This window comes from Galeopterus variegatus, unplaced genomic scaffold (genome assembly GCF_000696425.1).
Source record: "Galeopterus variegatus unplaced genomic scaffold, G_variegatus-3.0.2 Scaffold1097, whole genome shotgun sequence".
NCBI classification, from domain to species: domain Eukaryota; kingdom Metazoa; phylum Chordata; class Mammalia; order Dermoptera; family Cynocephalidae; genus Galeopterus; species Galeopterus variegatus.
In genome coordinates this window covers 519,516-545,212 of record NW_007727208.1, presented here as the reverse complement: position 1 = coordinate 545,212, position 25,697 = coordinate 519,516, and the positions used below count along the sequence as shown (strand labels likewise).

At 36.7% G+C, this 25,697-nt stretch overlaps 1 protein-coding gene across 1 annotated transcript in view; it reads left to right on the top strand.

The window, feature by feature from the left end:
* The window catches only part of SORBS2 (sorbin and SH3 domain containing 2), a 224,450-nt gene that overhangs the window by 157,079 nt on the left and 41,674 nt on the right, over window positions 1–25,697 (top strand). The window contains exons 7-13 of the mRNA XM_008574763.1: window positions 2,729–2,901; window positions 7,584–7,650; window positions 8,354–8,398; window positions 10,464–10,650; window positions 12,784–12,898; window positions 20,486–20,638; window positions 23,157–23,213. Coding sequence (XP_008572985.1) covers window positions 2,729–2,901; window positions 7,584–7,650; window positions 8,354–8,398; window positions 10,464–10,650; window positions 12,784–12,898; window positions 20,486–20,638; window positions 23,157–23,213 — 797 coding nt within the window. The remainder of the gene's footprint in view (window positions 1–2,728; window positions 2,902–7,583; window positions 7,651–8,353; window positions 8,399–10,463; window positions 10,651–12,783; window positions 12,899–20,485; window positions 20,639–23,156; window positions 23,214–25,697) is intronic.

Sequence of the window (25,697 nt, the reverse complement as noted above, 5' to 3'; positions counted from 1 at the left end):
TAAAATATCAAATTGAACCGTCATACGAATTCAGGCTGAAAAAATTTCTATGATGTTGTGTAACTAGAAAGTTTTCCGAGCCCGTGGTGCACTCGGGAGAGTGCGGCACTGGGAGCGCAGTAGCGCTCCCACGGCGGGGTCGGATCCTATATAAGGATGACCAGTGCGCTCACAGCACTCACTGGCTGAGTGCAGTGTGGCCGGTCTCAAAAAAAAGGACAAAAAAAAAAAAAAAAAAAGAAAGTTTCAAGGACAGCAGGAAACAGAGGAAGTCTGAGAATAGCATGACTGCCCCCTGCCTCAGAAGTGGAGACTGACCCCAGACCACCACAAACCAGCAACACAGGGGAAGAAACTAGCACCCAGGAGTTTAACTACTGGTTCCTCTTTGACAGCTGGCAGCTGGCAGCCCCTTCCCCAACACTGACTCATATATTGAAAGAATATGATGCTCTTAGTTTACTAAGGAACATTTTATGTTGTTGACATCCAGCGTGCACATTGTGGAACTCAGTTTCTGTCAACAGAACTTCTTTAAGACTTTAAATGTAGCCCTGGGACTCATTAGAGAAAAGTCTAAATATACTTGTGCCTTCTCTAGTGCCACTCCTGGGGATCATCCGTGAATCTTATAATGATGTCTTTTTAGAGTATAAGAAAGTAGAATTTCCTTGTGACAAAAGTTTGTCCTTTAACCATCAATCCATAGTGTAGTATTATAATAACAGTCCACTTTATCTAGATTTTTTAATGAGCTATGTATTATCGTAAAGTAATACTCCAGAAATTATTCTAGTCATAACATTTTCCTAAATAATTATTATCAAAGTCTGACTCTGTCCCATTGCCTGTCTTAGTGAACAAAGTTTTGTCCCACCCCACCCTCACCCTACCAAACAAAAAATATAAATACTCGAATGTAGACAGGCTTTAATTTTAGAACTTATCAATGGGAAGATTTTACATATAAACTATGCTACATGGAAAGAAATTTCCTATATAAACATTGAACAAATTCTAATTGGCCAGTGCTGTGATAGGTCCTGAGGAGAATATACAAGTCTACCCTGCCCTAGATAAACTCTGTATTTAGTTGAGGACAAAAGATTACAAAGATGAGAGTTAATGAACCATATAAGAAAATAATAAAATAGAGGGCTAACTTGTATTGCATAAGCTATAGGTGGGTGGAATCTTATGAACCATATGTAAAGATAGAGTTGATACTGTTTGCTACCTACTGGGTGGTCAGAAAACTTTGTTGCTGATAAAAATACTAGCATCATGGTTGCCTGCTCAAATCCTTTTTGAAATTAAAAAGAAAGTCAATCAGTCAAATATCACATTGTGTCTCAATTTGAAATAGCTTAGAAAAGATATTGCTTTTACTTTCACTGGGACATAAAGCAGTTTTATTCCTAGCCTTACTCATTCCTCATCAAAAATGTATAGACAATGCTTTTCTGATGCAAAGTAAATTGAAAATAGACAAAATAATAGTAATAGCAGTTATAAATGTTATAATGGATCTTAAGAGAGATCTTAACTAATATTTTTATGGTGAGTTAAATTTCTTTAAGAGCTTATTTATGATGTTTTATACAAATTTTTCATGAAAAACACATTTATATATGATATATATCTCCTATATATGTACATACATATATATAAATGATATCAATGAATCCCACCCTGAAACATAAGTACTTTTTCATTTCCTTTCTGAGTGGCAGACCTGAGCAACTATGGCATAAATAGTATAAACAAAGTGTCATTCTTGGTCACCAAGATTTTGAAATTAATTACAGAAGAATAGGAAGTTGTATTAGTGATTGTACCAGATAAATGGTAATAATGTTGATTTTCAAAAATACCTATGAACTAAGAGTAAATGGATATCCAGTGCAAATATGTACTCTGTTTCTTCTGAAAGTATACTAAAATGAATAAACATGAACACAAGAACTTGGTAAGCCTCATCTAATTTATATTCTTGGGACATTTCTTTTATCATCAAAGAATTAGTCATGGTTTTTCGTATTTTAATATTATGGGCATCATGGCTATTTAAATAAAAATTAATTAATACTAATAATTTAAAAGCATTCATTTATTCATAAGCCTTCACATCTAATTATATGTTTGAAGGTGAAGATTTTTTTAAATGATTTTTTCACTTTATTTTTCTGAAATCACCATCATTGACTTGATAGTCATATCTTTTGTCTAAGAATACATTTCAGTACTTTTAAGTATAAATTATCATGTGATCTTTCCTCTGTGCAAAAAAAAAAAAAAAAAGATAAATAATGCTAGTTAGCAGTATCACAAGAATAATATTAGTGTAAATTACGACCTGAGGGAAATTACTACTCACCTTCTATAAAACTGGTTCCCCCCCCAACACCCAGCCCTCAAGATTACTGGAAGGATCAGATGACTTAATGCATGCAGGGGCCTTACTCAATACAGTGACTGCCACACAGTCATTCGACAGATGTCATTCGCCCTCTCACCCTTCTTCATAAAATGATGAGGTCCTGGTTGTTATAGGTCTGTTCAATATCACCTGCACAATGTCCACCACGGTAAATGAGTTAAAAGAGATAGTGATGAAAGTGTGGATTCTATGTTACAGTCGGCATAAATGCACAATGAGAGGGACTATTAATTTATGATTCCTCGTGCATCAAATACTATATTCTATTTCACCAAATTTTCCCCACAGATTCCCCAGAGACATATTCGCAGCATGCACAGTCTCTGGATGGCACCACCAGCAGCTCCATGCCACTGTACAGATCCTCAGAGGAAGAGAAGAGAGTGACGGTCATCAAAGCCCCGCATTACCCGGGCATTGGGCCCGTGGATGAATCTGGAATCCCCACAGCAATTAGAACGGTAGGAAATGCCAGCGTGTGCGTCGCTCTGGATCTGAGCACAGACTCCACAAAGGATGGATTGTCTAAGGCTTTGTGCATTCCTAGAGTCTTATATAATGAGGACTGCCCTCTGTGCCATCTGAGTTCTCATGAATATTATGCTGTGTGGCAGAGAAAGAACTGTCAATTGAAGAGAATTACGTAGTTTTTCTATTTTAATTAAAAATCATGAAAATTGCGATTTTGTTGATCAATAAAACTATGCCATGTGTTTTTTGTTTTTTGTCTTTTTACCTTTTACCAAGGAGGGGTAGGGCACTGGAAAGAAAAGAGAAGGAACAACAAAATATGGATTCTTTGGCTGCATTGAATTCTCACGTGCATTGTCAATAAACCAGTGATTTGTTTCTTGAAATGGATGTTTGTGAACAGCAGGAGATTGAGAGCTGTGAATTGGGAGTTAGGAGGTGAGATGATTGGAGTGAAGGGAGTTAATGTCAAAGAAAGGAAAAACTATCTGAAGAAAAATACACATTTCAGTGTCCCTCTTCAGCTGTGCCTGCTGAGAGCTTGATAAGTGAAAGTGTTTGGATTTTTTTTTTTTTTTTCAGTCTTTAAACTCTGCCAAAGCATTGCTCAGTGTGTCAGGGCAGCCCCTTCTGGCAAAGCTTAGTGGTAGCAAAGGCAGCTATTGAGAGCCTGGCAGGCAGCTGCTAGCTGACCAAGTCCACTTGAAGAGAAGGTCTGTGCTAGCCGGGAGGAGGAAGCCGGGGAAGCCAGGATGAGAGCCACAACACCTTTGCAGGTGAAGTTTGGGAGAGGTGCGCGTAGGGAGCTCTGGCTGCATGTACTTTGCCTGCAATACCCACATAAAGGGCTGGGGTACTGCCAAAAGCTGCCTCCCTGGAATGCAAACCTGGGGAGCCAAAGACAATAATGGGTAGAGGAAAAGAATGGAAAAGATAGAAAGAAAAAAAGAGGTGGTAAGATTGGAAACGCTCAAAAAGAACTAAAGTGTGGGGGGTTTCTTCTCTCCTTGAATTTGCATTAAGAAATACAATATAAGAAATAGGGATTGTGAATTTTATATACCAAGAAACGAGTTAAAGATTGATTATTCTAAGCATCTGTACATATTATAATTGGAAGCCAAAAAGTAAATCATGGGTTTTAGACTCGTTAGATTATGAGAATGTTGAATGCGACTAATTATAAAGTTCTAAAAATCTGTGGTGGAACTGATGATTGTCATATTTAATTAAGAAAAAGTTCAGGGATTGTGACTAATATTTTTAATCTTATGTTGATTACATGTTTCTGGTGGTGTTTTGTCGTTTATTCTCCTTGTAAGATTTCTAACTCGAAATGGTTAAATTTGAACTTATTTTTTAATAAGGTAGGAATACACAGTGTCAGACAGGTATGGGGTCGTTGGTTTTGCCTAATTGTCCCTAGAAGCAGAGTATATATGTTACAGATTTTGCCTGAAAAGATTTTATCTGAAACCTCTAGGTGTATTTTTAAGTCAATAAATAATATACAAAAATGGACATGCAAACCTGGTCCATTTTTTTTTTTAATACATAAGACATAATGTTCTTCATTATCAAGGCCTTGCTTTATTCTTTTTTTAAAAAGAAAAACAGATGCTAGAGGTGGCTAATGAAAATAAAGTAGTATTAAAATGTTCGTATTGTTTATTTATCTAGTGCCAAATCAAAAGCATGCTTAATATGCAAACACATACCCTAAACATATCATGCTAGTTCCCCATCTAAAAAATAGAAAATAAAATATGAGACAACCCAGAAGTTCCTTATGAGGAACCATAATTTTTCTCTACAACTGTGCTCTTTCTTACTCTTGGTTTACAGAGAAGGTACAGGTTTGTGAAGAATCTTCTGTGATTCACATTTGCTGTTTTGCAGCCCTACCGAACACATCCCCAAGTATAGCTGTGTTTATAAATGTTGAGTCATTCCATCTCTGAGCCACAGCAGGCCAAGAATCTCCAAGGTTGTTTTTGTTTCTCATCCATGTAGAATGTAGTGATTATCAGACTCCAATTGCTTTGCATTAGCTTTCTGCTCAGTGTACACACCAAAGGCAGTGCTGTCTCGCCTCAATGTACCACATTACCGTATCATTATGAACAATCGACATATACCAAGAAAATAGAATTTTCTCATGTAATCCAGAAACTCTAGAAAGAAGCTGAGTCGAGAAACGGTACTTCTGAGTTATTTTTATGAAGAGAAGCAACTCCCAGATTGCCCTCTCTCATATGACCTCTGGGATGTCTATGTTAGCCTTTTACTGCCAATCTTAAAAACAACAACAAAAATCACTAGGGCTCAGATCCTATGAGATTGTGTAATTAAGTCCAGCTAGTTAAGTGAAATACAAGATTCTTTTCTACTTCAAATTTAACACTTGTTTGAGCATTTTGAAAGCTGGAAAGGGGCAAAACTAGAACAGAATCACTGTCTACAGGTGTATAGAAAATTTCTCTTTTTTCTTTTTGGAAATTTCTGCATGTTAAATCAGTGTAGAGCTCTGATGTTTTGTAAACTGTAGGAATGTAAACATTCAGCTCTATGCAATCAAGGTTATAGAAAACAACTGCAGAGTAAATTACTGGTAGTTATTGTCCATGCGAAATGATTTTGAAGGACACACAAGTAAACTTCCTCAAATCTGACTAGACTTCTATTTTCTTAATCTCAGTGTTAGGCATAACAATCTCCATGATGACGTTTATAAAAGGAACTTTAAATACTCAGAGTACTTCTTTTAGAAAGGGACATAGAGTTTTAGTATTCCCATTTTACCAGTCTCATGTTCATCTTTGCCAACCAACGGGGCATTTCCTGGCATCCCTGTGCTCACCATATAAAGCTAGCAGATGGCATTACTGTGAGATCCTGCCTGATAGAGGCCCTCCAGTGAGTGAAAAAAAAAATCCCGTCTGTCAAGATGCATTGCCATATACAGGGATATGACTTACTTACTAGGCTTCCTTATTGCCACTGGTTGTGTCCAGGTATGGTTGGAAAGCAGTTTTGCACAAAGTTATGTCTTATTTTCTGCTACTTTAACATTGTAAAAGAAATGAACCCTAATGAATGAGAAATTGGTCTTTTTTGATAATGGATGTCCCTTAAGGATACATGTTCAGCTCTTTGTTTGAACCAGCAAATAATAGACTCCTGCTTCATCACTACACTCCTTCCTACCAGCTCCCATCATTTGACTATATTTCAATCAACAGTCCCTTCAAATTTCCCTTGTAGAAACAGCCTAGAATGAAGAGGTGATTCACAACAAAGTCAAGTAGTCCTTAATGTTAATCTATATTTGGGGTGATCTCCAGAATAATATATTCTTAGAGATCAAAATAAATTTAGATATAGCACAAAACCCTCAATTTCCAGAAGAAAAATGCAGTGACCACATTTCTGAAAGAAAAATCAGGATTATAATCTAAACCAAAGTTCAGTCTAAAAGTACAAGAATATTTTTATAGCAGTCCTAACAGAATTTTTTAAATCAAAAAAACTATCTTGTAAACTCAGGTATGTTTAGTTACTATATGCAGAATGTCAAGTTTCTTGCCCAAGTAGCTCTGAAAGACTTGGGATAAAGATCTTGCCAAGCAAAATCTTTAATTATGATTATAAAGGCATATCACAGTCTAGAGTTTCATCCCATAAGCTAAGTTCATTCATTATTTGATTCTACAAATATTTGAGGCTCTCTACTGTTATTTATTGAGCATTCATGTATTATATTCTAGGCGCTGCTCTAGGCTTTTTTGTATACCTTGTCTCATTTAATTTTCATAACAATCTATGACAGATATAATTATTTCATTTTAGAGTGGAGGAAACTGAGACTCAGAAAGGTTACATAACTTGCCCAAATTTATATTGGTAGGAAGTATTATACAGCAATTAAAGAAACCAAGATTTGAATCTTGGTTCAAGATTCAACACTAATTTCATCTTTCCACTACAGCCTAGTGTTCTTATCATGTCCAAAGCCTGGGGTGCCATGGAGGTTCTATTCTCAAGGAACTTACAACTTAGCAAAGCAAATGTTGTGTACACTCTATTACCATGATAAAAAAAAGTTTGAAACAATATCTACATTTTTAGATTTGCTCTAGGACTCTGGATTATCCAGCATGTTCAGTATTTTAATAACTTAGACTAGTAAATATCAAATCTATTTCTCTAAATCTAAGCTGATCAGAACAGTGTGAGTCAAAAATATTCCTTAGTCAATTATAAAATTAATGTCTTGACAGAACACCCAAAAAGCTTTTAAGGATTGTGATAATTATCACCAAAAGGAATTAAGCAAACTATTACTATAACTTTTATTCAGTGAATTTTATATAAATATGTCTGTGCAAATATCAACTATCTAGTGCTGAGCAGAGCTATGATTTGAAAAAATAAACTATAGCATCGAATGTTCCAATTAAGTCTAAACTCAAACACGGGGTAATAGATTTACAAACTGCATACATAACTGAATAAATTGCTGAAATTGCCATCAAGTAATAGTAAAGAACCAGAAAGTTTTATCACAGAATAGAAATCCACTATTAAAAAGATAAAATATAGAAATGAAAACATTGAGGAGCAATGTTGATTTGAAAGCAGTTTTCTAACTATTGGACACTCTCTGTTATAGACAGTTGACCGACCAAAGGACTGGTACAAGACAATGTTTAAGCAGATTCACATGGTGCACAAGCCAGGTATGTATGCTGTTGTTTTCTAACCAGGTCCTTGTGGGCTGAAGGATGTACACTCCTCTTTTGTATAGATTTTGTTCAGACAAATTGTCAGGACCCCAGGAAACTTCATAGCCCCTCTCATTTTTCTTTTAAACATTCCTTTTTATTCTCCTTTTATCGCCCTTCAAATCTCAGATCCCTGTGCCTCTGAGTAACCCCTGAGCTGCCAAGAAGCCTCTAAAGGGGCAGCCCTTGGAGGACTGCCAGGTGCTCTGTCTGGTCTTATCCCTCCCTCTTTTTCTACCCTCAGTCTGAACCGGTGTGTTGTCTACTTAGACTCATTGTGTGTTCCTGTGTCCACCCCACCTGCTCCTTATCAGGAGTGAGTACAGGTAGGTCTGAGCCCGCTCAGAGAGGGTAACAAGAAATCTTTAAATCACTGACTAAAGGAAGCTCCTGATCCAGAGGAGAGGCTGTCTGGGGAAGCAAGGACAAGGGACTGACTTTGTATGCTGTGAAGAGGGCAAATATGTAACAGACAAGACAGGTTGGTCGGCAGAGGCCCAGCAAAAAGCAATATCGGAAAATAAGAAGTGGGTTTATGAACAAGGAAAAATGCGTTGCTTTTCTAACAAATTTCTTTTGTTTCTCTGAAGTTCTGCTGTCTTGTTATGATATGATGACCAAACCTATGTTATTATAATATTTATGTTTCATTTTCTAGATGATGACACAGACATGTATAATACTCCTTATACATATAATGCAGGTAGGACGGGTTTCCTTGCTTGCAATGAATATTTTATGCTTGGCAATGTTTGGAAGGACTACACAGTCACTTTTTTTTAAAACCACTCAGTTTGAGCACACATTTTCAGTTTATATAATTAAGAGGATGCTTTTTTTTCTTTGTCAGAGCATGCATAACAAAAGGATTGATCTTTTCTCATGGAAATGAGAACTAATACTGGTTTATCTCATTCATTCCCACTGTTAGTTTATTCTCAGCTTCAGGAATGTTTAAACAAAGTGTGAAGGACAGTGTGAAAGAACATAGTGTTACCCAGGGTACCAAATAAGATAAGGATCTTTTATCAGCAGAGAGTGATGACACTTGCGTAAGATAATTCAGATACACTTCACAAAAAAACAAGTCAAGCAAACTATTTTGTGACCTTGTCCGTGCTTTTGCTCAAAAATGCAACCATTCATTGAAAGATTTGAAAAATCCCACTTGGCTGGGCCACTTTTCTGACTCAGAGTCACCAGTGGCCATAGTGGAGTGACTGACTTCATTCAGTTCTGGGCATTTCCACTTGTACTGGAGTGTTTCTTGTGAAGTAGTCTGCAGGCTGGAGTGAGGGACCCCTTACAAAATATTTCCCTTTATCACTTTCTCCTCTCACTGCCCTGCCTCAGGCTCAGGACTGTTTGATTGTCTTTTTTCTCCTTTCTTTAGAGCATGCGCTGAGGCTCAGACTCCTCATCCCCCTTCAGCAGCTGTGACCTCACTTAGGGGTCCCCTTGCTAGCTTGGCTGCAGAAATACATGAGACTCTCCTCTCCTTGACACCTGAAAACCAGTGATCAGGCCCTTTCACTGTCAGGGATTTTACTGCTAGTTTCAAGAGGCAGATGGAGGAAAAATGAGTCAAACAAGCTTAACAAGCTTGTAGGACCTCTGGGGTTAGGCCCTGGCTCCCCTAGATGAGAGCAGGAGGCCCACAAAGACTTCAATTCCTGGTCACGGGTACACCAAGCTTACCTCCTTTATTTAGGCCGAAAGTAGAGTCTGACTGTGGAATTGAAGCAAAACCATACTTTGTCTCTTTTCATTTGACATGGAAATTTGCATGGACTTTCATAAACAGATAAGTGCCAACAGACTTAGTCCAAAAGAATGATGTTGCGGGAAATTCAGAATTGTTATAATTTTTTTAATATTGAAGTTTTTGTCACATTAGTAATGAATAAATTGAACAGCATATACATATTACCTTGTAGAGCCCTACAATTTTTATCATTTTATCAGTAGACAAAGCATCTGCAACTAGTCTCTTCCCTTTCTGCTAACCCAACACCCCGCTGCTTTATGTCTTGTACTTTTCTGCCCTTTTCCTTTTTTTCTATCCCATCCCTGCCACTCTATTTCCCTACCCACCCCAACTAATCCTTCAAGGCTAACTCCATAATATCTTCTCTGACCAATCCACCATCTTCTAACAGCTTTTAATTTTTAATATATTTTCTTCATTTGGTCTTTATTATATGTTACGAATTATTTTCAGTTGTAATTCTGTCTCATTTCCCCAGATGCACTATAAGCTTTTGAGGGTTTATGTCTCCTTGTGCTTTGCACAGCACCTTACATATACAGCTTGTTTAATATTTTGTTTGATTGCAACTAACATGTCAATTGTCATATGCAAATCAGAGTTTTTAAAAAAGATACTTGAAAAATAGTTCTAAGTATTTTTTATCTTCCTCTGAAACCTTAACTGTGTTATTAGTTTATATGATCAAGGAGAAAATTTGCTGAGTATCTATAAGTTTATTCCTAGTACCTGTCTGAATTATTACTAATTCCAAAATAATTGATGAAGATTTACTATAATCAGTGCTTGTATATAGAACAAATTAATAATCAATAAGTTAATAATGATTAGCAAATTAATAAAAAGTTAATAAAGAATGTACCATCTAATGTATGCATTATGAAGATGCTATTGACAATAATTTTGTCAAAATCATTGGATATTTTGAGGGGTACAAATCTAATGCACTTTTAAAATGTTATTTGCTTCTGGTTTTTTGTTCTTGTTTTTTTCACAATAGGTCTGTACAACCCACCCTATAGTGCTCAGTCACACCCTGCTGCAAAGACCCAGACCTACCGACCTCTTTCCAAAAGCCACTCTGACAATGGCACCGGTGCCTTTAAGGACACGTCCTCCCCGGTGCCTCCACATGTTCCACCTCCAGTCCCACCGCTTCGACCAAGAGATTGGTCTTCAACGGAAAAGTAAGACATTTTCTCCAAAATGGCATATATTTAGCTTAGGATAAAAATAAGGTCACATGGCATCTGGTAGAAAAATTAGTGCGTACCTCACAGAGAGAATCTACATATAATCTTATTAGTCCATATGTTTACCATATTGACCTCCTCTATGGAGATTGTAGCAAATGCTTTCACAATCTTGGCTTGTGAAATCGTAGTGCCCTAAGTTAGACTTGAAGTAACATGGGCACAATCTCTACTTTTTGATCAATAAATGCATATGAGACGAGTAAATAGAAATAATAGAAACAGAAATAATTGACATGTACTTCCTTTGGTATAGCAGGTTAGAGACTATGCAGTTCATTCTGTTTCCTCAGAGTTGAAATGTTAGGTCTATTAATTAAAAAGTCTTTTTTGAAAGCAAGGAAAGTTATTTATAAATCATAAATAAGGCATTAGTTAATAAGTGTCTATCTGTGACTCATCTTCACCCACTTTTTGAGCTGATACTAATTTTCATTTCTCTGCTTATATATTTTTATAGAAGCTATTTACACTAAAATAAAAATTTATAAACATACTTTTATTGTGTCATTTTTAATTAGAATTATGACTAATATTTCTACTTATAGGGAATGCTTGTTGAGAGTTCACTATGAGCCAAATACTAGGTTAAGGGCTTTTTCTGTATTAAATCATTTGTCTGAGAACAACCCAATGAGATATGTTTTGTTTTAGAAAGAAACTGTGATTTAGAAAATTGAGGTAACTTGCTCAGCTCTTACAGCTATTGTGTTCAAGCTAATATTCGAACTCAGCTGTGATTAAATGCAAAGCCTATGCCATACTGGTAATTAATAAATAAGGATATAAAATTATTCTTTATTAATGCTGGTTATTAGGCATCATCCATCATAACCATCCCAGAAAAATTGTGTTTAACCCCCCATTGTACCATTAAGAGTAATTGATGATCAGATAGTGTACAGGATACCATGAAAAAATACACACATCATGTGTGAAGAGATACTCATTTTAATGTCAGTCTCCTCATGATGAATAATGTGTTTAGAAAGTGTAATGTCTTAAAACTGAGAAATAATTTGCTAGACACAAAATAGTATCTTTACCATCAAGAAAGAACCAAAATTAACTCAGATTTAAATGTACTATTATTATTTTTATTAAGTGTATTATTATATTTAGTAAAAATAAATCTCTCATTAAGAAATATGATAACCTCTTAAAGAATTCAGAGGGCTTTCACAAATATTGCCTCATGCAATGCTCAAAACATCTCTGCAAGGAAAAAGGATACAATTTTACCGTCTGTGCTTTACACAGATGGAAAAACTAAGACTGAAAAGGCTTACGGCTTCTACTGAATATTACTCATCAGTTTGGCAGAAAGCTAGGCCTTGCCCCTAATTCTGTGTCTTAGAGCACCTCTCCCTATTTCCAACATGCCATAGAGTCAGAATTTTATTTCATTCCATGGAATCAGAATTACCCCAATCTATAGTCACAAAACCCTCTTGGATGATATTAGTTCAGGGAAAAGAGCTGACTTCAGTGAAATGGATGTTTGATTCTGGCTTTTCAAGCTAACACCAAAAGAGGATCTCCTGTGCTACACAACTTGCATGCCAACCCAAGTGACACTTTCGTAGTTTTTACAAACCGTGATGCCACTTTCAAGAAATAAGATCGTGGTGTGTACATTAATCCTTGTCACTTTGGATCAAGGCTGCCAGGTCACAGAGTGGTGGGTTACTCACAATGCTTAACGGAGCATATACCACGTATTTTAAACACAAATATGCACAGCTGCTTTTAGTGACCCGGGGTTTACTAACAGGTCACGGTCTGCATGCCTACAAACCCCTCATGTGAGTTTTTGAGCCAAAGTAGGATAGTCATAGGGAAAAAAAAAATAGAGGAAAATATAATATGAAATTTTTAAAAAATGACTTTCTTTAAATCATTTATGTTAAACAAAACATAAATGTGATAATTTTCTCAGAGTAACTTTTTGTCCTGAGAGGTTTTTTAAAAATACATACTAAAATTTGAAAACAGATAGTGAGTGGTTTTTTTACAACTGCTTTAAGCATACAGTATTATTTTCATGAGTGAGTTGTTTATTTCTAGGCATGACTGGGATCCTCCAGACAGAAAAGTGGACACAAGAAAATTTCGATCTGAGCCAAGGAGTATTTTTGAATATGAACCTGGGAAGTCATCAATTCTGCAGCATGAAAGACCAGTAAGCACTTGTCATTAAACAGAATACCTGGACGCTCTCTAGGCTTCCAGGGTTCCCAAATAAGCCTGAATTTCATATCAGTTAGCAACTTTGTCACAAAGGTAATTTATTTATTGGCATTATTTAGAAATCACATTTATTTTTTATCACGATTTGAGCATCTTGTCTCAGAATTGAAAGATGCACTCTCTAATATATTGTCCCTACTGACTAAATATATATACATATATGTTTGTGTTTGTGGGTATATATGTGTGTATATATATGTAGGATTCATTTACATATAACTATATCTGTGCCTAATCACAGACCTGAATTTAGGTTTGCTTTGGTTTGGTTTTAAATCGGTCATAAATGGAATACTTAATTGCTATTATAGATTACTAAAGAGAAAAATCATTAAGGAATCTCCCCAATACACATGAACCCAGGCACTTCCATCCCTTGATTTCCGCATTGGTTTCTTAGTATTTCTTTGGCTTAAGGGGAAATTTTCCAAATGCCCTTTTTATAACAAATTGTTTTAATTGATTCTTATTAAATCCCTCTCAGGTTTCCAAGCTCAAGCCTCCTGATTGATTGTCATTCTAATGGATCAAGATTATATTTCACTTTGCAGTATTTTTTCCAATTATTTATTTTAATTACATGTAAACAAAAAGATATATAAACTTGAGAAAAACCACTTGCCTCCTCAAAGTGCAAGTTAACAAATAGGTTCTTCCTTGGCCTTCTTTGTTTCTAACTTCCCTCGTCCTCCTTTGTGTGTCCTTTGCTTGCCCTAAGGATCTCTTTGAAACTCTAGCATTCCTCTGCATCTCCATCCAAACCTGCTTCTAGAAAAACAATTGATGTCAATTGCAATTTATTCTCACCCTTCCCTTAAAAGAATTTTAGGTGTCAGTGAACAGGAAAAAGAGAGTTTTCTTTTTTAGCTCTTTCTAGAGTCTCCAAGAAATCATATATAATGCAAAGTCAGCCCTGCAATTTAACTGTAAACCCAGGCCTCACCACACCCAACATGAGTGTCCTGGATTTAGTTTTGAAACCCTATTATTTGTGGTGGTGTTCTTGAGCAACATGTTCAAAAACCTTATAATCACGTAATTCATACAGGATATTTACATAAGCCTTCTTTGCCTTTCTTCAAATAACATATCTTTTAGAGTAACGGGACTTCAACAGAAAGACTGAAAGAGTGAAGAAGGAATATCACTAATTTGCAGGCTCCATTGTAAACTTATAACCCATTTACTAGGTTCTTGGATTGAATATCATGATACTTTGACATTTCCAGTATGAGAATAAAGTGAGCCACAGTGTCACCATTGCATAAAATTGAAAAGAGCGAAATAATAAATCTCAAATTTAAATGTAAACTACAAAGCCTTAATGGTCATCCTAATAATTTATGAGACTCTTAGGATAATGGAAATGGTAATTGTATTGGAATGCTTTTGTAGCTGTGGTGTCAGGGAAAAGGATCGATTTTAGAGACTTTCCTATCAGAATATTTGTATTATTTACTCATTTAATAAAATTGGTTAAGCATCAACTATGTACCAGAGTTTATATTAGGTGCAGGAACACAACAGTGAACAAGACACAGTCTTCACCTTGAGGATCTTCAAGTCTGTCATTTAATGTATATGCATTTGTGCAAAGTAAAATCCTCTTATATGGTTAAAACAGAGGCACACCTAAAAAAACTCTCCCTTTGCCCCCTCCAGAGCTCATTCATGGGCCCTGAAATTCTCACATTACTCTTGTCTTTGAGTTAAAGCCTTAGAGGCTCTTAGTTTAAAAATAGAGATAATAACAATACTTATAAATCTTTATTGAGCATTTACTCTGTGCCAGGCTCTCTAATTGGTAATTTATGCCTTATTTCATGTAATGTTGCCAACAACCCTATGAAGTAGATATACAGTATTCCCATTTCACAGATGAAGAGACTGAAGCACACATTAACTTTGCCCCAGTACCCCCATGGCTGATGGGTGCTGGAGCTAGCAGTTGACTCCTGGCATATCATGCCTGGTGCTCTCGATCACCACTACACTGCTGTGCCAGGGTCACCCGAATAGGAAACACATTTAGCTAGTAGTCATTATCACCTTAATTAGCTTATTTTATTGTTTTTTAGTATCAATTAGTTTATTTATTGGCTAATTTTATAACAGATTAGTGCACTTGATTTACTAAACCAGAAACATGGGCCCTGCGTACTTACAACACAAGACCAGCATACTCAAACTGGTTCTAAGATAGGAAGGTCTGGAGCACGAGTGTTACCAGCGATTCAGGTGTGGATCGGTTTCTGCAGTCACAGGAAATGATAAGCGGAAGGAACCTAGAAACTTGGGAGGAAATGAGAGTGGATGTCTTATGGAGAAATGGAAAGAATCAAAACTTATCTCTCCTAAACAACTTTGCTGAGGGCCAGCCTTATGCAAAATGACTTGAGCTCATCATACGTACCGTGTTAGTCAGGCTTTTTATTATAGGACTAGTCTATTATCTTTTTTTAAATCACTCCTGAGTTCATTCCAGCTGCCTCTATAAATCAGGAAAACACAAAGGGCTAAGAGGACAGTGGTGTTGCAGAGACTGGCTATGGATTGATGAGGTTTACATGAGATTGTGGTGTCTCGACCACACAAGAGATAAAGGATGAAGAGCAGGTTTGCCCAATGAGAGTGATGTAATAGCAAACAACGCCTAGGTATTCCAAGGCATTACAAATGCACCCTCATGTATTTTTACCCCAGGATGGTTTGGGAGCACTCTTTCGCTCTTTTCATTTTTAATTTTTGAAAAGTATACCTAATGGCTAGGCAATTTCGTGTTGCTCTTTTGAATTCTAGAAGACTCCTCCATCTGCCTGGTTTTCCTAAGTGTCCTCTTGGGTTCCCCTCCTCCTGGGGAACCCAAAGTCCTACCCACTAGCAGAAATGCCACTGCCACCTCTCTCTTCCAGTCCACAATTGTCCATTACCTGGACAGCCACCTGATTCATTTCTCTGATTCTACAATCTACTCTCCACCGCAGCTAGGACAATCTTAAGACAATCTTTATAAAACCTCCAGTTCAAAACTTACTGCTACCTCTCTACTGTCCTTAAAGCAAAATCCAAATCTCTTAGCATAATTTATAAAAAACCTTGTGATTTGGACCCAACTGACCTCTATAGCCTCATCTCTCCTCCTGCCCTCCCTGCCTCACTATGTCCCAGCTACACAGAGAAGTTTCAATTCCCTACTTGCTGGACCTTTGCATAGGCTATGCCCTCTGCCAGGAAAGCATTCCCCACCACCTCTCCCTTCACATGGAAAATTCCATCCCATCCTTCAGGTCTCAGGTAGTCACACTGGCCCCAGGAACTGTCCCTGACTCCTCAACACCAGGTTTAAAGCTCCCCCTGCTGTGCACCCATGGCACACTGTGCTTCCCCCCAAGGCCTTTACCATGCTGAATTGTAATGACCTATTTACTTGTCTGTATCCCTCACTAGACGTTTAAGCTCCTTGAAGGCAGGAACCATGTGTGGTGCACCAGTTGTATCCCCAACACCTAGCACAATGCCTGGGGTATGGTCAGTGTTCAGTGAATACTCACTGAATTACTAAGGGAGCGAATGAATACAGGTCTTACCCTTGCAGTTGGTGGGTAAAGTTGGTAAGAGATTGAGTCCCTGTTCTGTTGCTTATCTTTGAAGTCTATACATTTCTAGTGACAAAAGGCCCAGTGGGTTTCCGTCAATGCATGGACGAGGAATTCGACACACTGCTATTAGCAGCTGTGGCTCGCTCATTTCCTGATTCCTGGGGTACAAAGGAGGCAGAGGGGGCAAAAGTCCTCCCTAGCCCCTGGCAAAAAGGTCCCCTTCCTCCTTAGGAATCAGTGGCATGTGCATTTATGTTCTTTAACAGGAAAGTAAAAATGAATGCACTTTTTTGAAGCTCATAAATATTCATTCAACCATAAATTTAGAAATGTCCACTAAATAGACCTAATGTTTAATCTAGAAAAGCACTTTGCAGTCACCAGAAATTAATCTTTAACTGACTGGAACCACAAATAAGAACCATATTTTCACAGTTTATTTATTCCATGAGACAATTATACAAACTCTCTGCTGGGCTTATATTAATAAAAACGTTACATCCCATCTAGATTGGAATTGCTTGTAGGTGAGCCATGTTAAATTTTTTTTTTAATTTAATAAAGCATTTGTTTAGGATCTATGTTTGATAATATAAAAAGCAGTATGAGGATGTTTTCTTTCCCTACAGTAACTAACCCCCCACATAATGATAAAAGTAGAAGGAAACAAGCATTGAAAACACTGTGAAGAGTTGAAATGCAGTTTAAACCATCAGTGAACAGAAGCTTCTTTATCAATAAATATTGTCACTCAAAGCTAAAGCTATAAAAATTTTGGAAGTTTCATCTGATGGTTTGAACCATAAAGAATTATTTCAATTAACTATGTGTAGAGCATTTATTGTAGAACCACAATAAATATAAAACATAGTAGCCAATGCCATTGAAGCTTAAAATCTAATGAGCATAAAATTTTAAGAATGAAATGCGTTGGCACTTCTTTTTGTCTGGAACAACATATGGAAAATATATGCCTCAGTGGGAATACCAAGAACAGTGGAATTTCCATAACCACAAAAGCAACTAAATGCTTTTAATTGTAGAAAATAAAAATTTTAAAAATTGATCACCCTTTTTAATGAGTCATGTGTGATTTACAGTTTTAGCTTTTCTTGAGCACTTCCACTTCCACTGATGACGCAAAGTTAGTTTTAAGCAGACTTTGCTGGTTTTTTTAAAAGGAAAACAAACAAACAAAAAAACATGGTTAGGAAGATGTGCTTCAGTATCTCTGCTCTTTGGTCTTTTATAAGCAATTAGAGTAAAGCATAAGCATACTTCCTGGATGAATTTCTGAGTGTTAATAGTAGTGCTGAACTCAAAAGATCTTGCACATTACACATAGTGTTGAATTAGTGAGGTTATTGATGTGTTTTTAATGTCTGTTGGCTGATCAACTGTATGTGTTTCACTGGCTATTGTTAGGCTTCTGTATACCTTAGCAGTAGCTCTGGATGCTACAAAATACATTTAATTGTTGCATGACTAAAGCGAGTTCAACAGGTCAACCACAGCAAAGAGAAAATTCTAGTTCTGCCACTTACACTTTCTTTAACATAAAGCATGCAACTTTTACTACCTTCCAAAGTTATAGGTAATTACCAGTTATCATTGTTTTGGGTGTTTTCTGTGCTAATTTCTATTGGCATGGATTCTACATGGTTTATGACTATAAATTGAGTTTTTAATTGACAAAATCATAATTAATGGAAAATTGTCCTTTTAAGGAAGGGCACGAGATGATAGATATTCTATTGTAGAAATATATTTCTAGAAATCATACCTTAGTATATCCATTTGCTATATAATCTCTTAAGGTGGAAGTCAAAGTGAAGTTATAATAGCTAATAAATATACTTATTTGTTTAGTAAATTTGCTGCCCTCTGCTGTTCATGATGTTTTTAAGTAAATATGTTTCTTCCAGAAGTTTCTATTTCCCCTTAACAAAACAGAATTCTGTATTTGAAAGCAAAGGTCACAAAATCAAAAATTAATAATATAATTGAGTATGTAACATTAGAAAATATGAAGTTTGAAAAAGTCAGGAGTTAGTTTCCTGTGGAAAAAATTGTGTGTCTCTATAAACAGGACAAAAATTACTGGAAAATCTCTTTAATGTCAGTTACTCTAAAAATCAGCTCCAACAAAATCATTTCCATTAAATGTTGCATCTATAATAATATAAATAATAACTGGATAAAAATAATATTTTAGCAATATCAAAATCTCAATTAATACTTTTGCAACTATTGAAGCAAATGTTTTAATTAAAAGAAACTGCAAATCAGTTACTAGCATACTTTTTTCCTACTAATTTCACTGTCACTTCTGAAATGTAAGTCAAAAATAGTATTAGCATAAATAAGCGAAAATATCTCGAGTCCTGCAACATTTTCCCATATCTAATAGATATTCTCTCTGATTTTTATTTATTGCAATAAATAACATGTAACAATGAAGCAAAATAATATTTCAAAGAAAGAAAAAGCAAAGTCTCACTTCCAGAACAGCATTGTAATCTTTTGTGCATGTGTGTATTTCTTTAATGTGCTCTTCCAGACACTGTAATATTATTGTAACTACTGTACAAGTACACAGTTATATTCTACTTTTGTCAAGTGGGCTCCCATCAAAAATATTTCCCACATCATAAATATTACTACACAGTCTTTATAATTATGATCAGTACATATTATAGATAACTTAGGCCCTGTGCTATTTCTTATGATGCCTCAAACTTTTCTATTATTTTCTGTAGTTACCATTGTAATTTTTTATTATAAATATTGTAGCAAAACCACATCACTAAAAGCACATTGGGTATAATTTATTAATAAATATAAACTGTGCATCACTAACAAAACTGTTGTAAAAGCAACAAGGCAATAAAACACTAGAGCAAGCTCAAGTCAAAACAGTGGCTTTTGTTAGAATATGCAGTATTTCAAAGCTCCCAAAGTTACAAAGTCCATAGAGTACTTCTTTCAGAACTGAGATGCAGCTATGCAGTGAAAATCCTCGAGTTCCTTTAAGAACTGTAAGGAAATGATATGGAATTGCTTTGAAGCAGTGAGCGCAGTTTAACAGCCCTCCTGGAACGTGTCTTGGGAGACCCTTCTCCTGGCAAGGGTAAATGGCTTTTAGGAAAACAAATCATTTTTTCTTAGAATTATTTTTTCTGAATTAAAATACTGTACTGTTCAATTGTACCACATTTAATTAGTGTCACATGATAATTATCAAAGAAGTAATAACTCACATGCAGTACTTTAAGCATCCAGTTTTAATATAAAATCAATAGCCTGAATCAATCTAGTCAGGCATGTTTTACTTGAAAGCATTAAGAATATCGCTGGGTAAAGCAAACGCTGTGTGTCTGTTTTGTATTACTGAAGCAATTGTATGTATTTTCTCAAACTGCTTATATTAATACTCCTAGTTCTTTCATCTTAAATGCAACATTCAGAAACCACTGGAGGAGAGCAAGTCAAATATAAAAATTGGCTTTTTATCTGAATTAGAACATCGAGGAAACCGAGGTGGGATTTTATCCCACACTCCCTGCCCTTCCCCCGGCCATGCACAGTATAGTGAAAAACCTAACCCCACCCAGATCCCTTTCTGTAGCTCCAGGTAGGCAGGTGGAAGGTGAATCTTGGAGTGTCTCCTAATATATGACATTTCTTCACTTTTGGAGAGACTCCCGGTCTTCATATCTTTGCAGTGGTCCAGACCCTTCCTAAGGTATCTGAGGCCCACCCCTACCTCCCCAGCCCCCAGGGACATTTCGCTCCCCTAAAGCATTTCCTCCCACCTGGCCTAAGGCAGGGCACGGAGCACGGCTAGCCGGTGTCCTCTCGGTTCCGTGGAGAACCTCTGTCTAATGAATCAGTTTCTGCTTCGCCCCTCTTTCTTACAGCCCCCTCCCCCAACAACACCTGTTCCAAGAGAACCCGGCCGGAAGCCTCTCTCTCTGTCACCCTACGGAGAAGTCACTGGTAGCCCCTCCCCGCCGCCCAGGAGTGGCGTCCCCGCGCCGAGCTGGCGCGCCCCGGCTGTCTCTCCCGTCCGGGTGAGCTCCGTCCTTCCTTAACTTTTCTGATGCTTGTCGGGAAGTTCAGGTGCAGCCCCTGCTCCCCGGAGGCTCAAAGGGCATCGTCAGGGGCTGGCTACCCACGACTCCCCGGGTTGCCCCTTTCTGTGGTCACTCACACCGCGGCTTCGTCATGCCAAGAGACCCCTCTCACTCCTCGCCACGCCCCTCGTTTGTCCTCCCACCTTTCCCCGTCCCCAGCCCCACGCCCACCCCGGGCTCTCCAGATGCCTGCACCTGAGCGAAGGGTCTGCAGACTGCAGTCACATGCTGGGACTGCTATTCCCCAGTGAGGGCAGGGACCCTGGAGTGACTCACCCAGAAGAGCTTCTTGGTGACCGAGTGGAGCCTCGTCTGAGTCTCTGGCGTGCTGTCCCTGCCCATTCTCGCTACCAGCGAGAGTTTTCCGTAGTTTATGCAACAAGCTAAGGAGAACATGAGAGAAGGTGGACAGAGGAAAGAGCTAGGGACCTGCGCCATGCCATTGACGCTCATCTTCGCGTCCTAATTTTGCTGGACCTCCTGCGTTCTGTCCTGCCGAGTCCGTGGGCGCGTCGGTGCATGTCTGTGTGCGTGTCTCATTGCACACGGCGTTTCCCTCACTCGGCTCAGTGTGCCTTTTCCTTCCCTTTTCCTTCACATCTGCTCTAGACTGATCGCATAAATCCAGATGACATAGATTTAGAAAATGAGCCCTGGTATAAATTCTTTTCAGAACTGGAGTTTGGACGGCCGGTAAGTGAGGCTAGACTATTAATGTAAGAAAAATAGGAGAATGTTGTTTGATTTTTAAAACGTACCATTATCAGAAGAGATAGGTGTCACTTAGAGAACAAAAGCCGAATGCATAATATGCATACACATTTGGTACGGCTTAGTCCACATGCACCTCTGTACCAAGTGATTAAAAGTGCTCAGATATTTTCCATACGGTTTTTCCAAGTCATGCATTAGGATTCCTTTATATCTAATTAACTGCAAATTTAAAATGTTGAGTTAGTTTCTGCCCTGGAATATTCAGACAATTATTACAACTTTATAGAAGATTTGTATTTGTTTACAGTCCGTTTTGGTCTAGTTCAAACAGAAGAGCAATTTGACATTTTTAATAACAGTTACTATTACTATAGCTCCCATTTGCTGAAGAACCCCCAGGCACCTGGAGAGGGCTGGATTCTGTACTCATTATCTCTGTGAGTCCTCCCAAAGCCCCTCCAATAAGAAGAAAAGGGAACCAGATGGATTAAGTAATTTGCCCAAAGTAGTAAATGGCAGAGTCAGAAGTTAAACCCAGGCCTGTCCAACAAACAAACAAATCTCTGAGCTGTTTCCACTATAATATATTGCCAAAATATTACCACTATAAAATAGCTCATTTAACATTAGGGATATAAGGGAAGGAAAAAATTAGGAACCCCTATGGACCTGGGCTTCTAGTATTGCCAGTGAAAGCCACCACATCATCTATAATCCCCAAGCTCCCATCAGAAGAAGCTGCCCTGGTTGGGCCTTCTGGGAATTGATTGCTTAGTCTGTTTGGGATAAAGAGTCAACACAAGCTTCAAATAACAACTTCCTTTATTAACTCATTTTATTTAGGAACTGTATCTACCAACAGCAGTGCATTTGATGTGTGTCAGTTACATACGTTTTATGAATTCTAAACTCTTAAATAACATACCAATTACAATGCACAGCAGTTTTTCTTAGAAATCAGAGAGTACAGTTGTTCTTTTACCATATCATATACAGATTTATATACTTGTATACTGGTCATATATTGTATCCTGGGTGGTTATGGTAGTCTCTTTTATCCATTAAACTGCAAAGGAGACTTGGTCAGATTTATTATATTTTTTTAAACTAAACCAAAAGTGACTGTAAATGAATATAAACCGAAGAACTTTTCCTAGAATTTCTATTAATTTTCCCTAGAATTCTATTTTTCTAGAATTTCTAATAGAAAAAAATGTTTTCTCTCATTTTTTCTAATTTGTACCCTAATATTAACATAAACATATTTTATTTTAGAGGGAAAACATTATCTTTATATGTATTATTATTGTTGATTAGAAAGTTTATAGGGACTACTCCAATTTCTGTACTAAGCCTAAATTATCAGCATTTTCTATAATCACACATGAAAACTCACCAGCATGCTACTCACTTGCTCCTTTAATGTTTCTTTAATATACCTTGCATTCCTCTGTGATCGGAGACTACGAGTGCTAATTTTGATTTGATGAAATGAGTTTATAAAGATACTAACTGAACACTAGCAATTTTGCCCAGTGCTTGAAAATACTTACAAACTTTGCACTCTTCCTCCTAGGCTACCCCATTTTGCTCCATTCATGTCACTCTTTATGTGTACCTGATGCTCTTGGCACTCAGTTTCTAACTGTTGTCACCTTTTCCACATGGTCATTCCTTGCTGCCATTGATTCTCCTCCATTCCATCTCCACACTTCTGCTTATGTGGTGCATCTACACCCAGCCTCCTAAAAAGGCTCTGGACTATGTGCAAGATCAGTCTTCTGGTGTTTCCAATGAGGTAAAAAACACATTATTCTCTCTTTTTGAGATTTCTCTTTTAAGACACTGTTACTGTGATTCTCAGCATCCATGTTTTACAATTCACCTGTAAATTGTCTGAGCTATTTTTGAAAATCTACCTTTGCATCATTGTGTGATATCCAGTACCATTGCCTGGACATTAATTAAACCAAAGGTGCAGGCTGTTTCTAAACTTGAAGTGAAGAATCATTTCAAACATAACTTTCAGTTAAACTATTTAGTGCAGTCCTGGTATTCAGCAGTGTGATAATCACAAATCAAAAGTATTAGTGTATATATTAACCACCTCTTTTTATTAGACTGAATAAACTTCAAGAAGACTTCTTAAGGCCATTTTATCATCATGCTTAGAAGAGTGGATTAAGAGTTTAGATTCTTAGATAATCAAATGCCTATGTCTCACATATTCCTAAATTTTATTTTTATTCTTTAATTTCATAAATACTTGCAACTTGTGGATTTTATCATCAGTCAAGAATAGAGATGACACATACTTGGCACACATGTCACAACTTCCCAGTTCCATACCCTTGACAGATATTACTAATCCTTCTCAACACTATAATCCAGGCAGCCATTATAACAGATCATCACTGGCATATGAGACAAAGTGTATTTGCCGTCTCTATTTAAGAATGCTTATGACAGCTAGGTAAAAAAATTCATGCTAGGCAGTGTAAATTTTTATTTGAATCAGGCAAAAAGAGTATTAAAAAGGCAAAAATGATCTCACGTCAAAAGCTTTTTTATCCTCTGCAAAGAAAAACAGAAAATTATTTTGGTAAGTAGGTAAAGGACTCATTAGAAGACAAAAGCAAAAAATGTCAGTGTTTTGCTAATCATCAGCTAATCAAAAGCCTCCTGGCAGGAGCTCTTAGAAGCATTTAGGATGACAGCAAAGTGAATAAACTGGTTTTTGCACAGTAGTTGTTCTGTGGTTTTAAGTGAATATAATAACCGTTAGTAAATTTCTTATTTTCATTGAAAATCCTAACAATTAAATATGTGCAACTAGAAAACAAAACAAGTAGAACATTCATGATGCAGGTGATACTCGTAACCCATGGTGGTGACCACTGGAATTGCAGGCATAGAGTCTCAGGAGGAAATATCCAAGTTTCTAGAGCTTTAGTTCACAATTCCAAATTTTCTCCCCTTTAATTTGCAATTCCAGGTCACTATCCTGTTTTAACTCACCTGCATCAGAGTATGTTTTTAAACTGGGAAGTGATCAAAATATTTATATATTAAATAAAGTAAAATAGAGTAGTAAGGAACATTCTGGGCTATCAAATTCAAGCATTTCTAAGCTTATGTTTTGTAGCCAGGCGTATAATCTCAAGAAGATGAAATAGTACAAGCAATTCTACTCTGTATGTTATTTTACCTTCAAATATGAAGAAAGAGCATCATTTCTACATAGGAATAACCCAAGAATTTATTTTGAAATTCAATTTGGTCAGATGTTTTTCTCAGGTGTTTTGGTCAGATATTTCTGAGATGTTTTTAAGGTGATTGTCTCATTGAGAACTGAAATGGAATTTAGAGAATTCTCACTCATTTTGCAGTAAAGTAGAGCGCAACGATTTTAAGAAATATGTCCAAAATCACATGGTAATGAAAAAAAAATAAAACACAGATCTCTTAACCTTCGCTTCAGTGCTATCTCCTTCATACCACACTTCTTAGCACTTCCAAGAGGTATGTTTAGAGCTCAAATTATTTAGGAACAAATCATTGACTTAATATTATTCCTGGTTAACTATTGAATTTCTATAAAATGAGTTCCTATAATTAACATTACATCATAATTCCAGGGCATAAAAATAGTAGAAACTTAATTCTGTTCATTTTATAATTTTATGATAGTGGCAAAAAAAAAAATCACTTAAGAAAGCAATTTGCTGGTAGTTAAACTACTTGTCATTATCTCTTTGGGACTGAGAAGAGGTGTTGTATGATTCTAATAGCACATTAACAATGTCATTAATTTAACATCACGGTTTTTCAGAGTATAACAAAACATGCTCTCATAAGGTATCTAAATTCCGTCTTTAATAACTTTATGTAAAACATTTCTGGTAAAAATCCTAATTGATTAGAGATTACTTTAGCTACCATTTTTCAAGTGCCCAGTATTGCCATGAATAACATGCTATTTAATTCATTAAAATAACTGAGAACCCAACGTTAATGAAGAACAGTTAAAGACTTTTAAGCAAAGTTTAATCACATGACTACTTAGCAGAAAGAGTGATTCAGTGTCTGTACATCAGTAAAATGATGTTCTAGATGTGTGAAAATAATAGTAATATGTAAATATTCATTAAATCATAATAGGTAAAATGGGTTACCTCTTTTCTGGAGACAGTTTCCATTTCAGGATGAGTACTATTCTTATAATTATTCTACAAGTTTTTCTCTTAGTCATCAGTCTAGACTTTTTACTTTACCTTCTAAT